Below are 17143 nucleotides of genomic sequence, written 5' to 3'. Positions count from 1 at the left end.
TAAAGTAAGACTGTGACACAATAATAACTTGAAACAAAATAATAAAGTAAGACTGTGACACAAAAATAACTTGAAACAAAATAATAAAGTAAGACTGTGACACAAAAATAACTTGAAACAAAATAATAAAGTAAGACTGTGACACAATAATAACTTGAAACAAAATAATAAAGTAAGACTGTGACACAAAAATAACTTGAAACAAAATAATAAAGTAAGACTGTGACACAAAAATAACTTGAAACAAAATAATAAAGTAAGACTGTGACACAATAATAACTTGAACAAAATAATAAAGTAAGACTGTGACACAATAATAACTTGAAACAAAATAATAAAGTAAGACTGTGACACAAAAATAACTTGAAACATGTCAAAAAGTGTTCGTTATATTCGCTTTATTTGTCATTTGAAAACAACCCACGAAAACTGACACGTCAGCGTCACCTTCATCCTTCACAGATCCAGATTACTAGTGGTTACGTTGAACGTGGTAAACATGAAGGACTGACTTTCAGATCTTTTTTTTTTGTTCAACTCTTGATAGTTTAGTGTAAATGTCTGATCAAAGCTCTCACACAAACTGATCTGAGCTTCGGCAGCTTTTAATAAACACACTCGGACGGAAAGAAAAGTACAAGAAAGTGGGATCAGGCGAGAGTTAGCAAGCGAGTTACAGCAGCCATGAGAAGTACTTGTTAGTTCCTCGAGGGTCAGGGGTGCTTCAATCATAGTGTGCTGGAGGTCAGCCCTTGAACTGGTACAACTAGCCAACGTCACACGTCCTGCCTCACCCCTCCATCAGACTCCAGTGTGCTTTAGTTCCAGAAATATAGAAGCCAGACATCGTTACGTGTTAATGGCAAACAGGACAGTTGACTTTATTTAGTGTTTTTTTGTTTGGTTGCATAGTACATAACATTTAGAGATTTAAGCTTGAAAAGAAAATCAATTTGGCTCATTTTAAAAGTAAGAGTTAAAGAAATGAAGTCTTTACTTTGAGAACACGGTCGATGATCCTCCGTTCACTGGTCAGTCAAGAAAACTCATTTAAACCAGGAAAATCTTGCGTAGGTTTTGAGAGAAATGTTCTTCTACGTTCCTTCAGCTGCAAATGGTGTTTGGATGTAAACTTGAGAAATTAAACTCGTATAAAGGAACAAATGAACAAAAGTGCAAATAATAGTTTTTGGTCAATGTTAACGCTCTCTCAATCATGACATGGACGTTCTCTGCTGCGACGAAACAGAAACGATTGACCGTCAAGATGGACGACATTTGGAATCATAACGAGACGAGTAAAAGTGTCACTTTAACTCTCATAAAGACTCGTTTATAGTCCATTATTTCACAGATGTACGCGCGATCAGTGAAGCTGTGACGCTGCTCCAAATAGAAAATATTACTTTTAAATAAACGCAGTGTCCTTAAAGATAAACATTTATTTGAAAACATTGAAGTTCAACAGACTAGAGGACAGTTTACGGACCATCAACCTAAACTTCAGCACATTGTCGAGTCTTCTGGGTAACAATTAAAATTCATAAGTTGTGCCACTTTTTCCACATCATGATACGTTATCTTCAGAGTCCACTAGATGTCACTCTGTGCTCTATAATCCATTGAACAGCCATTCTATAGAATCCTTACATCGATTTAAAACGAGGGCGCCACCTACTGACCTATACAAATATAAATGGATCTGGATCAAGATCTTTTAAGTGGATCCGGTTCAGAAGCTCTATCTTGTACACTGCTAGGAAACAGATGTTTCATGAGTTTCAAAATAAAAGCCAGAGTTCAGAGACGATGTAGAGAAAGTATCTTTTGTCGAGTCGATGTCATTAGTTGCCACTAACTAAGAGCGACGGACGAGACTCAAAGTTACACATCATGAGTCTCGTCTTCACGAGGAGTCGCAGAAGCTAAGAAGATCAACCACACATCTGGTGTGAAGGACAGTTTTCTACACTGGTGTTGAATCCTGGTGTTGGTCCATCTTCAGTCAGAGGTTCAAGTCTACTCTGACACCTTCATAAACACAAACACTCAACAGCAGGTCAACTGAAGGACGGAAAAACTACGTTTCCTTCCATAGATTCAGGCAACAGGACAGACAGCGGGAGAGTATTTACATTCAGCACCGTCACCACTTCTGTCAGAGTCTCTACCGACACCTAGTGGGCACTTGAAGTGTAGCGCGAGCTAGCTTTGGTGACGGAAGTTTAATATATAGGCTACACCGTCCTCCACCTGCACCCGGGTGAACACGGGGAAGGCATTTGTTGCAAATGAACATCTCGGTGTGATGTCGTGAGGAATCAAATGGACCAGAGAGCACCAGAGATTCCTTCGCCGCGTGATCGCAATAAAATCATAACCAGGTGAGTCTTCAGACAAAGACCTCTCAGTGTTAAGCGGACAGAAGGAAACAACGTCAAATGTAACGTATTTTCCGGACTATAAGTGTTAGTTTTCTTCATAGTTTGTCCGGGGGTGAGATTATACTCTGGAGCGACTTATGTGTGAAATTATTAACACATTATTAGCGGTATATCATTTCACAAGTTATTTTCACACTAAACCACCAGAGGGCGCTCTAGGCCTGTGTTGATCATTTCCACGTAGAAGAGGAAGCATCTTCTACCTCCGGAGTTAGTTAGTTGTTTAAAAGTGACACGAGGATGAAGAGTTATTTGGAGTTACACGGATGGTTTGGTAAACTAGTTAGTTATTGATGCTATAGTTCTCTGAATAACTCTTCATATGTTATGTTAACATACCAGGTTCTCACTTCATGTAACGGAACATTATTCTGTTGTTGCCTCTAGTTTTATTTTAACTTGTCTTTCAAGATCACACGTCCGTTCTTGGATTTTATCAAATCAATTTCCCCCAAAATGCGACTTATACTCCAGTGCGACTTATATACGTTTTTACTTCTTTATTATGCATTTATGTCTGGAGCGACTCGTGCTCCGGAGACACTTATAGTCCTGAGAATACTGTAGTGGGTGTTTATAAGTGAGGAGGTAAACATTATTTTGTAAAGCGATAAGAGAGCGACGACTAGTTTTGTAAGTTTAAAAGTAAGTGTTTAGTCGAGAACTGGCCAAAAGAACGAGTGAAATGTCATTGAAAACTGTTGAAATGTGTGCGGCTAAACACCTCGTCGGGTTTTAACTTCAAGGTTACAGAACTTAGAGCCGTTACGTTAATTTATGTGAAAAATAATCTTGTATATCAAGAAACAGCTCATGATAATTGGGTCATATTTCTGATTAGCAAGAAAGAATCCAGAGGATTTGGTTGAACAGGAAAGAAACCTTCACGCTACAAATGTGAGGTTTTTAAAAGTGCAAAATAAAAGTGAAAGAAACTCTGAGGTAAATTAAACATCACTGGAGTCGCTCTCAACAATAAAGTTGTGACACGATCAAGGCTCGAGCGATTAGATTTAGTGTTTCTCGCGCCTCAAACCTTGAATGAATGTTTCAATCGGAATGTTCTTGATAACATCAAGACGACTTGTTTGAAATGAAACGCTCCCTCGGACGACACTTCACTGGACTAATAATCTTCTGACGGATTATATTCTCGTCGGCCACACTTTTGTGGAGACACTGAAAACACGATCGAAACAACTTTAGCCTCTTCTTAAGCTCACACGATTATTCACTCTGCTTTTGGATGGATAGAGAGATTACATCAATTATTGGTCAGCACATAAAAAGTTAGAGCTATAAATGTATGCAGTGCCGCCTCCACACCTGGCTCAGGTGCGGCGCACGAATTAAAGTCTGAGAAATGTATATGTACACGAGCAGGTACTCGCCACTATAAAATACAACAGCGCTCTCTAATCCTCTTGGCCAGGCTGCTCTTCTTCTTGCCGTTCTTCTCTTTGCTGTCCTCCATCTTCCTCGCCCGGATCTCCCTCATCAGGTCGAAGAACACCTGAGGAAGGGACACCAGTCATGGGGGCACTCGTGCAGGGACTTCCCGACGCTCACCTTGTCCACGTTGGCACGGGTTTTGGCAGAAGTCTCCACGTAGCAGACCCCCCACTGCTCGGCGCGAGCCTTGGCCTCGTCGGCGCTGACCTGTCGCCGGTCGTCCAGGTCCGACTTGTTGCCCACCAGGAGGAAGGGCACGTTCTCGTCCTCCTTCACTCGCAGGATCTGCTCTCTGAGGGGAGGAGACATGGAAGCCGTCGTGAATTAGAAGCCAGTTAATGACCTTTACTGTAAACCAGCTACGGTTTCAGTCATTTAATCGTTTCAATGATGCAGGAAAACAAACTGTAATTCAATGAATCAGGAGGAACTGTGGAGATAAATAAATGATCTCAAAAAATACTGAAACTGATTCAAAGTTCGAGATTAGATCGTAATGAATAAAGTATTCATGATATTTTCTGATACAGCAAATGCTTCATCCGACTGTGATGTTGTTGCTTCTACGTTCATCAACATCTTCGTCCATCACAAGCGTCTCTCCTTCAGCAGCAGCTTCTCACTACTCAAGTCGATCAATGATGGTTGTAACGGCAGAAAACACGATCCATTGTGGCAGCAAGACTACGTTCATTTTATTTCAAGTTAACAGTTTACGTGACTCTAGAATAAAACAAACTAGGAGGACAGAATGATACATTTTAAGATCCTAATCTTGCATGTCTAAACAAGAAGGATCTGCAGCCAGAATTCTGAGCCTCTCTAGTAGAAGAACTCACATTTCTCCTTCAAACTCTTCACTGGCTGCTCTAGTAGAAGAACTCACATTTCTCCTTCAAACTCTTCACTGGCTGCTCTAGTAGAAGAACTCACATTTCTCCTTCAAACTCTTCACTGGCTGCCAGTTTCTTTCAGGATCATTTTAAAATTCTGGTTCTTACTTTCAGATCTATTCATGGTCAGACCTTCCATCAGTGATCTGATCCAGACTTACACCCCAGCTCGGGCTCTGAGGTCTGTGGATCAGAATCTACTGATGGTTCCTGAACTTCCGGACCAGAGGAGAGAAATCCTTCCAGACTGTTGCTCCTAAGCTTTGGAACATTCACTGAGAGGTGACTAGACAACATGATTACTTTCAAAACATGTTGTTGTGTTTGTGAGTCCATGTTAAAATAAAATCAGGCGGACACACACTGTTAATGATAAAGTTCCTCTCAAGGTTCTCTTTCTTTGGCTCAACAGAGCCTTAAAGTCTGGCCATACGATGTGGCACCTTAGAAATGAATGGTTGATATACCGTATTTTCAGGACTATAAGTGTCTCCGGAGCACAAGTCGCTCCAGACATAAAATGCATAATAAAGAATGAAAAAACATATATAAGTCGCACTGGAGTATAAGTCGTGTTTTTGGGGGAAATTGATTTGATAAAATCCAAGAACAGACATGTGATCTTGAAAGACAAGTTAAAATAAAACTAGAGAATATGTTACGTTACGTTACATGAACTGAGAACCTGGTATGTTAACATAACATATGAAGAGTTATTCAGAGAACTATAGCATCAATAACTAACTAGTTTACCAAACCATCCGTGTAACTCCAAATAACTCTTCATCCTCGTGTCACTTTTAAACAACTAACTAACTCCGGAGGTAGAAGATGCTTCCTCTTCTACGTGGAAATGATCAACACAGGCCTAGAGCGCCCTCTGGTGGTTTAGTGTGAAAATAACATGTGAAATGACATACCGCTAATAATGTGTTAATAATTTCACACTTAAGTCGCACCCCTGGCCAAACTATGAAAAAACTGCGACTTAAAGTCCAGAAAATACGGTACAAGATGCTTTTGTGTGAATGATCTGTTCCTCTGCTGAAGATACAACGCTGATGTACCTGAAGTCGACCGTTGCTGTGAATGATTCCAGTTCCGTGATGGAAAAAACACAGAGGAATCCTTCGCCGCTGCGGAAGTAGTTGTCCCGAATGGCTGCGTAATCCTCTTGTCCGGCCGTGTCCAGGATGTCGATCTGGACCTCCTCCCCGTCCAGGACCACCTTCTTCCTGTAGCTGTCCGCTTTGGTGGGCTCGTAGTCTTCCACAAACTGACGAGAAAACGTTGTTCAAGTCAGATCTTAACGTCGTTCAATAACCCTGGATCTTTATGAAGCTTGTTCAGAACATGATGTCCATGTTAACCATGTTTACATGGACATCTTAACTCTGCCATTGATAACAAGACACTGTTGACATGTCAAGAGCTCGTCTGAAGCTTTGACTGGCATGTGACTCCAGAGCTGCAGGGATGTTTGCTTAGTCATAGACAGTAGCTTCAGAAGTGCATCTCAAGGTTTGTTGTAATGAAGCGTTTATTTTTTATTTAGCCTTCATGTGTTGTGCAAAATTAAAATTGTCTGAATCTGATTCATGTTACAGCACTTCTGTCATAATGAATGAAATATCGATCATGTGTTCAAAAAAGCAAAAATCTGACGATACGATACACATCATGACACAGGATACAACAATATGATATATAGTGATAGTGTAGTAACAAGTATATATGTGTAGTATTGTCCAGTACTTGACTCTGGTGTTGTGATAGTGTAGTAACAAGTATATATGTGTAGTATTGTCCAGTACTTGACTCTGGTGTTGTGATAGTGTAGTAACAAGTTTATATGTGTAGTATTGTCCAGTACTTGACTCTGGTGTTGTGATAGTGTAGTAACAAGTACATATGTGTAGTATTGTCCAGTACTTGACTCTGGTGTTGTGATAGTGTAGTAACAAGAATATATGTGTAGTATTGTCCAGTACTTGACTCTGGTGTTGTGATAGTGTAGTAACAAGTATATATGTGTAGTATTGTCCAGTACTTGACTCTGGTGTTGTGATAGTGTAGTAACAAGTTTATATGTGTAGTATTGTCCAGTACTTGACTCTGGTGTTGTGATAGTGTAGTAACAAGTATATATGTGTAGTATTGTCCAGTACTTGACTCTGGTGTTGTGATAGTGTAGTAACAAGTTTATATGTGTAGTATTGTCCAGTACTTGACTCTGGTGTTGTGATAGTGTAGTAACAAGTATATACGTGTAGCTTTGTCCAGTACTTGACTCTGGTATTATGATAGTGTAGTAACAAGTATATATGTATAGTATTGTCCAGTACTTGACTCTGGTATTGTGATAGTGTAGTAACAGGGATATACGTGTAGTATTGTCGAGTACTTGACTCTGGTGTTGTGGTAGTGTAGCAACAAGTTTATATGTGTAGTATTGTCCAGTACTTGACTCTGGTGTTGTAGTATTTACAGACCACATGACTCTTGACAAAGTCATAACTACTTTCATTTATTTTCAAACCAAAAAATGTCCAAACATCAGCTTTAAAACCTGCTGGAGTCACTGTATCCTCTCGTCCTCAGTCATCACCAGGATCTCAAATATGTGTTAAATTTCTCGGCCCAAGACCAAAAGTGCTACAATATGTTGGTCCCTTGTATGATTTGAGTTTGACATCCCTGGAGTAGATCAAGTGCTTTCCTGACCAAACAGAGCTAGAATTCATTCAAATTTCCTCCTAAAGAACAAAAACAAGATGCAAAGTGATGCAAACGCACCTCGTCGTACATGAACTGGAGGGTGAGGGCCGACTTCCCGACGCCACCGCTGCCCACCATGATCACTTTGTGCAGGGCCAGAGAGTTCTGTCCTTTGGGTTTAGCAGCCGCCATGTTTGATCGGGATCAGAGTGAAGGTCGAGGAGCTGGAAGGAAGGAAGTGAAGGCTGTGACCGGCAGCACTGGCTTCGTCTGAAGGTCTCTGTGAAAGAACATAGAGTTGAGATCAGCAGAGGACGGTATGGTGAAGAAGAGGAAGGTATGGTGAAGAAGAGGAAGGTATGGTGAAGAAGAGGAAGGTATGGTGAAGAAGAGGAAGGTATGGTGAAGAAGAGGAAGGTATGGTGAAGAAGAGGAGGGTATCTTGAAGAAGAGGAAGGTATCGTGAAGATGAGGAAAGTATCGTGAAGAAGAGGAAGGTATCGTGAAGAAGAGGAGGGTATCGTGAAGAAGAAGAGGGTATCGTGAAGAAGAGGAAGGTATCATGAAGAAGAGGAAGGTATCCCGAAGAAGAGGAAGGTATCGTGAGGAAGAGGAGGGTATCATGAAGAAGAGGAAGGTATCATGAGGAAGAGGAGGGTATCATGAAGAAGAGGAAGGTATCGTGAAGAAGAGGAGGGTATCGTGAAGAAGAGGAAGGTATCGTGAAGAAGAGGAAGGTATCATGAGGAAGAGGAGGGTATCATGAAGAAGAGGAAGGTATCATGAGGAAGAGGAGGGTATCATGAAGAAGAGGAAGGTATCGTGAAGAAGAGGAGGGTATCGTGAAGAAGAGGAAGGTATCGTGAAGAAGAGGAGGGTATCGTGAAGAAGAGGAAGGTATCATGAGGAAGAGGAGGGTATCATGAAGAAGAGGAAGGTATCATGAGGAAGAGGAGGGTATCATGAAGAAGAGGAGGGTATCATGAAGAAGAGGAAGGTATCATGAGGAAGAGGAGGGTATCATGAGGAAGAGGAGGGTATCGTGAAGAAGAGGAAGGTATCGTGAAGAAGAGGAAGGTATCATGAAGAAGAGGAGGATATCGTGAAGAAGAGGAAGGTATCGTGAAGAAGAGGAAGGTATCATGAAGAAGAGGAAGGTATCATGAAGAAGAGGAAGGTATCATGAAGAAGAGGAAGGTATCATGAAGAAGAGGAGGGTATCATGAAGAAGAGGAGGGTATCGTGAAGAAGAGGAGGGTATCGTGAAGAAGAGGAGGGTATCGTGAAGAAGAGGAAGGTATCATGAAGAAGAGGAGGGTATCGTGAAGAAGAGGAAGGTATCGTGAAGAAGAGGAAGGTATCGTGAAGAAGAGGAAGGTATCGTGAAGAAGAGGAAGGTATCATGAAGAAGAGGAAGGTATCATGAGGAAGAGGAAGGTATCATGAAGAAGAGGAAGGTATCATGAGGAAGAGGAAGGTATCATGAGGAAGAGGAAGGTATCATGAGGAAGAGGAAGGTATCATGAGGAAGAGGAAGGTATCATGAAGAAGAGGAAGGTATCATGAGGAAGAGGAGGGTATCGTGAAGAAGAGGAGGGTATCATGAGGAAGAGGAGGGTATCATGAGGAAGAGGAAGGTATCGTGAAGAAGAGGAAGGTATCGTGAAGAAGAGGAAGGTATCGTGAAGAAGAGGAAGGTATCGTGAAGAAGAGGAAGGTATCATGAAGAAGAGGAGGGTATCGTGAAGAAGAGGAAGGTATCGTGAAGAAGAGGAGGGTATCATGAAGAAGAGGAGGGTATCATGAAGAAGAGGAGGGTATCGTGAAGAAGAGGAGGGTATCATGAAGAAGAGGAGGGTATCGTGAAGAAGAGGAAGGTATCGTGAAGAAGAGGAAGGTATCATGAAGAAGAGGAAGGTATCATGAAGAAGAGGAAGGTATCATGAAGAAGAGGAAGGTATCATGAGGAAGAGGAAGGTATCATGAGGAAGAGGAAGGTATCATGAAGAAGAGGAAGGTATCATGAGGAAGAGGAAGGTATCATGAGGAAGAGGAAGGTATCGTGAAGAAGAGGAGGGTATCATGAGGAAGAGGAAGGTATCGTGAAGAAGAGGAAGGTATCGTGAAGAAGAGGAAGGTATCATGAAGAAGAGGAAGGTATCATGAAGAAGAGGAAGGTATCATGAAGAAGAGGAAGGTATCATGAAGAAGAGGAAGGTATCGTGAAGAAGAGGAGGGTATCGTGAAGAAGAGGAAGGTATCGTGAAGAAGAGGAAGGTATCATGAAGAAGAGGAAGGTATCATGAAGAAGAGGAAGGTATCATGAAGAAGAGGAAGGTATCATGAGGAAGAGGAAGGTATCATGAGGAAGAGGAAGGTATCATGAAGAAGAGGAAGGTATCATGAGGAAGAGGAAGGTATCGTGAAGAAGAGGAGGGTATCATGAGGAAGAGGAAGGTATCGTGAAGAAGAGGAAGGTATCGTGAAGAAGAGGAAGGTATCATGAAGAAGAGGAAGGTATCATGAAGAAGAGGAAGGTATCATGAAGAAGAGGAAGGTATCATGAAGAAGAGGAAGGTATCATGAGGAAGAGGAAGATATCATGAAGAAGAGGAAGGTATCATGAAGAAGAGGAAGGTATCATGAAGAAGAGGAAGGTATCATGAGGAAGAGGAAGATATCATGAAGAAGAGGAAGGTAATATGAACTGCACACGTGGCCAGGTTGAAATACTCAGATCCATGTGAAAACACATGTATTTACATAAACTAATGACTAGGGTGTGGTTCTATTTACACAACAGCAGATCCTGTGTGTCTTGATGGAGATTGACTATAGACTCGGTTACCATGGCAACCACTGGAAATGTTTAGTAGTCCAGCTTTCTTTATATTTTCATCAGACGCTGCACGGAAGTGTCAATGGAACATGATGACAGTGAACACATGCTACAATAAAAAAAAGACACCGTGACAGTGCATACCCCTGCCAAGAAGCACATTTGTTCTTCCAGGAATAGTGTAATAGTCATTCATGTGTTGAAGATAAAACATATAAAACTCAAATGTGAGGCATTAATGTGTTTCTGAATGTGTTTTAACAAATCCCATAAACACGAAGTCTTTGTGAAGAGTCGTCCAAACATAACGATGAGAAAAGAACACAAAAGAAAAATGACTCAATATTTTGTGCATCTTCTTCAGAAATAACAGCCTCTAAACGCTTCCTATAGCTTCCAATGAGGGTCTGGATTCCGGTGGAAGGTATTTTGGACCTTCTTTACAGATCCTCTCCAGTTCAGTCAGGTGTGATGGTTTCATGGACCGCCCGCTTTAAATAACACCTTAAATGTTCAATAATATGTGTATGGAGGTCAAGGGTCACTGAGGTCCTCTTAAATACCTTTTTTTTCATGATTGCACTCACCTGTGTATGGAGGTCAAGGGTCACCGAGGTTACCAAAGCAATTTTGAGTTCCAATAATTAGTGCTAAAGGTATTAAAATCAATAAGATATAAGGGTGCCTAAATTTATGCACATGCCTAATTTTGTTTCAATAATTCTTGCACACTTTCTGTAAATCATATAAACTTTATTTCACTTCTCAAATATCACTGTGTTTGTCTCCTATAACATATATTCAACTGGACTTGTTTATCCAAACAGCCCATGAGTTATAAAGGAACATCACGAGAGTGTACAGGGGTGACCAAACTTTTTCCTACCACTGTATGAAGAAGTGGTGACTCTTTAAACCCTTCACACCTGTTGTAGCCACGAGTCACTAGTTGAGTTGAGGGTGTGACGGATCTGAGACGCTCGTGGGAGATTCAGAAGGAGCTGCTATGATAACACGCTCTCTTGTCACAGGCTTAATACATTTGTTAGTTCAGACATTTGTTAGTTCAGACTCTGTCCACTACACCTGCTGTTGTGTTTACAAACTCTTCATATTCAACATCATAGACAACATTTAGACTCCGCCCACTAATAAACAATCATGTATATGTGACTATTATTGACATGTTGTGTATTAAACTACTGATACTACTTTGGTTACAAAAGTGACACCATCAACCTTATGATCAAACTACTATAAAGGCAGATTTTTGCAAAGATTGAAGAAGTTTAAAGTCGAAGAATACAACAAATAAACCTTTAAGATCCTACATTTTAAAAATATAATGATCATGTGACACAAATAATATGCAAATTACACATAAAATGCTCACCTGATAAAAAATAAACATATGTATAAGAAATGCAATAAACAATAACAGTTGAAAATTGTTTGATTATAGTTGAAAATTGTTTGATTATAGTTGAAAATTGTTGGATTATAGTTGAAAATTGTTGGATTATTGTTGGATTATTGTTGAATTATAGTTGAATATTGTTTGATTATAGTTGAAAATTGTTGGATTATAGTTGAAAATTGTTTGATTATAGATGAAAATTGTTGGATTATAGTTGAAAATTGTTGGATTATAGTTGAAAATTGTTTGATTATAGTTGAAAATTGTTGGATTATTGTTTGATTATTGTTGAATTATAGTTGAATATTGTTTGATTATAGTTGAAAATTGTTTGATTATAGTTGAAAATTGTTTGATTATATTGTTTGATTATAGTTGAAAATTGTTTGATTATAGTTTAATGTTGATTTGTAGTTCAAGATTCTATGTCTGCATGTGTTTCACTCAGAGTGTATGATAATTAAAAGCATTAAATCGAAACAATCTGACCCAACTTTTAAATCCAGATCTTCACCTTTAATGTTATGAATTGAGTTTGTCATGTAGGTTGTAGAAAGTCATCTACCATATGCTGGGTTTATTTCAGATGATTTTACTAACATATGAGGCAATAAATACTACATGATGTTTAAATACTCTGTAAATACTTATACTTATAACATTCGTGTATTTATCTATTAATCAAACACCTGCAGAAAACGAATGGAAAAGGTTCAGATCATAACGTAAAAATCATATATATTGAATAATTGTACATGTAAGAAATATATAAACACATAACCATCATGTAGTATTTCTACAGGATAATTAAACACACACTAAAACACAAACATGATGACAAACCAAACCAAAGATTTGAACTCATTAGCAAGTTAGCACTGACCTGTCACCAGCAGGTAGGTTAGCTCCAGTGGGCGTCAAGACTAACTAGCAGGTTAAAGATGATCGGTTATGAAGCCACGACGTTGTGATCGAAGAATCCTCGACAAACACGCAGAGTCAACACGGGTGTCAGACTCGGATGACGCCCCACGAGATCCTCCATCCTCCAGTGACCCAGCAGCTAGCATGCTAGCCCCGCGATAACAAGCAGCTAATCACCGCCAAACGATGGGAAATACTGTTAAAATATGACGGTCACTCCACTCACCTTGTTATACAAGTGAATATCTCGTCACCCTGGTGGAACGAAGGCGGAAGAGGTGAAAAAGAAGAGTATCTCCGGGTTAGCTCATGGCTAGCTGTGTTAGCAGCAGACTGACGGCTCCTCCTGCGGGGCTCGAGTCTGTCTCGCAACTGCGCCCCCTGTCGGTGAGATCTAGTCCCGCGGGAGGACTTATCTTTGATGTGATTTAATTCTCTGTCTTTGGGGTTAAAAATGTAGAGAAAATCCTTTTTAAAGACTCAAATCTCGATGACAATGTGTTTCATGTATTTCCACCTTCTTTGAACCACAGGCTGCTTTAATGTCGACATTACATTCATAATAATAATAATAATAGTAATAATACTAGGGATGAAAACATGTTTATTTATTGAGTACCATTGACTTAAGTGTCCAGTGTGACTAGTTTAACCATCCATCCATCCATCCATCCATCCATCCATCCATCCATCCATCCATCCATCCATCCATCCATCCATCCATTAATCAATCCATCCATCCATTAATCAATCCATCCATCCATCCATCCATCCATCCATCCATCCATCCATCCATCCATCCATCCATCCATCCATCCATCCATCCATCCATCCATCCATCCACCCATCCATCCATCCATCCATCCATCCATCCATCCATCCATCCATCCATCCATCCATCCATCCATTGTAATAACCAGAGAATATTGGAGCATCATGTGTTGATGGTAAAACGACATGTGAAGCCATTTTAATATTATATTGTATTCATATAGATTTAAAGATTGTAAAATGGACAAAAAGGCTGTTATCTGTTTGATCAAAACACAGACTTGTTTGATTTGTTCTAGAACGATTCCTGATGTCGGTGCTTCAACACACGAGGGACGTAACCGACGAGCAGTTTGTTTTAAGTGTATTTCTGGAAGAAGTCGAAGACGACTGAGCTGCAGTCGCTACATCAAAATGAACAAACGTTTTTGTCTCTAAAGAGAACAGATTAAAATAACCGACACTAGTCGACACGAGAGAACAAACACTTTCATACTGACATACAGAGAGACAGTGGATCAGCTCGACTCCAACATGTTGGAATTCCCACTTCAAGTTGGAAATAAGATCCTTCCCTGTGGAGATAGTGGAGATAGTGGATCATCTCACCTGGAGACTGGTCTGTGGAAGCTTGAGTCTCTGCTGGTCTCCTCTAGTCCAGTGCTGTGTCTCAAATCACATACTAGCGTACTCAAAGTTAGTATTTTTAGTGCGTAAGTGCGTCTCAATTCTTAGTATTGAAAATTAAGTGCTCCATACACACTTAAATACTAAAACACACACATAACTGAGTATGGTTCGATGGACACTATCTACACTAAACGGCTCCATCTTAGTGACGTTGTAAACGGAAGTTACGTCATATATAAATATATATCTATATATCTATATATATAGATATATAGATATATATATACACTTACAGACAGGTGTATTTTCAGTAGTAGGAGGATGCCAGTCTTCGCTGCTGATACCTTTTTAAATATTATATATAAGTTAGTATGCATCAGGATAGTGTACGTACTAACTAGTAACTAATCCTCCACAGATAGTATGTCTCAAACATACTTCTCTTAGTATACTAGAAGTTAGTATCATCAGGATAGTGTACGTACTAACTAGTAACTAATCCTCCACAGATAGTATGTCTCAAACATACTTCTCATAGTATACTAGAAGTTAGTATCATCAGGATAGTGTACGTACTAACTAGTAACTAATCCTCCACAGATAGTATGTCTCAAACATACTTCTCTTAGTATACTAGAAGTTAGTATCATCAGGATAGTGTACGTACTAATTAGTAACTAATCCTCCACAGATAGTATGTCTCAAACATACTTCTCTTAGTATACTAGAAGTTAGTATCATCAGGATAGTGTACGTACTAACTAGTAACTAATCCTCCACAGATAGTATGTCTCAAACATACTTCTCTTAGTATACTAGAAGTTAGTATCATCAGGATAGTGTACGTACTAACTAGTAACTAATCCTCCACAGATAGTATGTCTCAGACATACTTCTCTTAGTATACTAGAAGTTAGTATCATCAGGATAGTGTACGTACTAACTAGTAACTAATCCTCCACAGATAGTATGTCTCAAACATACTTCTCTTAGTATACTAGAAGTTAGTATCATCAGGATAGTGTACGTACTAACTAGTAACTAATCCTCCACAGATAGTATGTCTCAAACATACTTCTCTTAGTATACTAGAAGTTAGTATCATCAGGATAGTGTACGTACTAACTAGTAACTAATCCTCCACAGATAGTATGTCTCAAACATACTTCTCTTAGTATACTAGAAGTTAGTATCATCAGGATAGTGTACGTACTAACTAGTAACTAATTCTCCACAGATAGTATGTCTCAAACACACTTCTCTTAGTATACTAGAAGTTAGTATCATCAGGATAGTGTACGTACTAACTAGTAACTAATCCTCCACAGATAGTATGTCTCAAACATACTTCTCTTAGTATACTAGAAGTTAGTATCATCAGGATAGTGTACGTACTAACTAGTAACTAATTCTCCACAGATAGTATGTCTCAAACACACTTCTCTTAGTATACTAGAAGTTAGTATCATCAGGATAGTGTACGTACTAACTAGTAACTAATCCTCCACAGATAGTATGTCTCAAACATACTTCTCTTAGTATACTAGAAGTTAGTATCATCAGGATAGTGTACGTACTAACTAGTAACTAATCCTCCACAGATAGTATGTCTCAAACATACTTCTCTTAGTATACTAGAAGTTAGTATGCATCAGGATAGTGTACGTACTAACTAGTAACTAATTCTCCACAGATAGTATGTCTCAGACATACTTCTCTTAGTATACTAGAAGTTAGTATCATCAGGATAGTGTACGTACTAACTAGTAACTAATCCTCCACAGATAGTATGTCTCAAACATACTTCTCTTAGTATACTAGAAGTTAGTATCATCAGGATAGTGTACGTACTAATTAGTAACTAATCCTCCACAGATAGTATGTCTCAAACATACTTCTCTTAGTATACTAGAAGTTAGTATCATCAGGATAGTGTACGTACTAACTAGTAACTAATCCTCCACAGATAGTATGTCTCAAACATACTTCTCTTAGTATACTAGAAGTTAGTATCATCAGGATAGTGTACGTACTAACTAGTAACTAATTCTCCACAGATATTATGTCTCAAATCACATACTTCTCTTAGTATACTAGAAGTTAGTATCATCAGGATAGTGTACGTACTAACTAGTAACTAATCCTCCACAGATAGTATGTCTCAAACATACTTCTCTTAGTATACTAGAAGTTAGTATCATCAGGATAGTGTACGTACTAACTAGTAACTAATTCTCCACAGATAGTATGTCTCAAACATACTTCTCTTAGTATACTAGAAGTTAGTATCATCAGGATAGTGTACGTACTAACTAGTAACTAATCCTCCACAGATAGTATGTCTCAGACATACTTCTCTTAGTATACTAGAAGTTAGTATCATCAGGATAGTGTACGTACTAACTAGTAACTAATCCTCCACAGATAGTATGTCTCAAACATACTTCTCTTAGTATACTAGAAGTTAGTATCATCAGGATAGTGTACGTACTAACTAGTAACTAATCCTCCACAGATAGTATGTCTCAAACATACTTCTCTTATTATACTAGAAGTTAGTATCTTCAGGATAGTGTACGTACTAACTAGTAACTAATCCTCCACAGATAGTATGTCTCAAACATACTTCTCATAGTATACTAGAAGTTAGTATCATCAGGATAGTGTATGTACTAACTAGTAACTAATTCTCCACAGATAGTATGTCTCAAATCACATACTTCTCTTAGTATACTAGAAGTTAGTATCATCAGGATAGTGTACGTACTAACTAGTAACTAATCCTCCACAGATAGTATGTCTCAAACACACTTCTCTTAGTATACTAGAAGTTAGTATCATCAGGATAGTGTACGTACTAACTAGTAACTAATCCTCCACAGATAGTATGTCTCAAACATACTTCTCTTAGTATACTAGAAGTTAGTATGCATCAGGATAGTGTACGTACTAACTAGTAACTAATTCTCCACAGATAGTATGTCTCAAACATACTTCTCTTAGTATACTAGAAGTTAGTCTCATCAGGATAGTGTACGTACTAACTAGTAACTAA

The 17143-nt window shown here is 39.0% G+C and overlaps 1 protein-coding gene across 2 annotated transcripts; it reads right to left on the bottom strand.

The window, feature by feature from the left end:
- Positions 1–377: 377 nt before the first annotated feature.
- On the bottom strand, positions 378–13047 carry ralaa (RAS like proto-oncogene Aa). 2 transcript variants are annotated; one of them, XM_087788434.1, is made up of 5 exons: positions 12914–13047; positions 7586–7787; positions 5857–6065; positions 4014–4188; positions 378–3957 (listed from the first exon to the last, which is right to left on the bottom strand). In XM_087788434.1, exons 2-5 carry the CDS (start codon positions 7697–7699, stop codon positions 3838–3840), a joined length of 618 nt encoding a protein of 205 aa, XP_087644560.1. In that variant the 5' UTR covers positions 7700–7787; positions 12914–13047; the 3' UTR covers positions 378–3837. The 2 variants fall into 2 exon arrangements, with proteins under 2 accessions (XP_087644560.1, XP_087644561.1); XM_087788435.1 differs by lacking the exon at positions 12914–13047 and adding an exon at positions 12647–12800.
- Between the last annotated feature and the right edge of the window lie 4096 nt (positions 13048–17143).

The sequence above is a fragment of the Callionymus lyra genome, chromosome 4 (genome assembly GCF_982586985.1).
Source record: "Callionymus lyra chromosome 4, fCalLyr1.hap1.1, whole genome shotgun sequence".
In the NCBI taxonomy this organism is placed as follows: Eukaryota; Metazoa; Chordata; class Actinopteri; order Syngnathiformes; family Callionymidae; genus Callionymus; species Callionymus lyra.
Note: the sequence above shows the minus strand (reverse complement) of the source record. Positions and strands in the feature narration are given on the sequence as shown.

Coding starts and splice junctions, on each gene's coding strand:
- ralaa (XM_087788434.1), bottom strand. CDS start 7,699: ATGGCGGCTGCTAAACCCAAAGGACAGAACTCTCTGGCCCTGCACAAA. Junction 6,066..7,585: donor TCCAGTTCATGTACGACGAG/GTGCGTTTGCAT, acceptor TTTTCTCGTCAG/TTTGTGGAAGACTACGAGCC. Junction 3,958..4,013: donor CCCGTGCCAACGTGGACAAG/GTGAGCGTCGGG, acceptor TCCCTTCCTCAG/GTGTTCTTCGACCTGATGAG.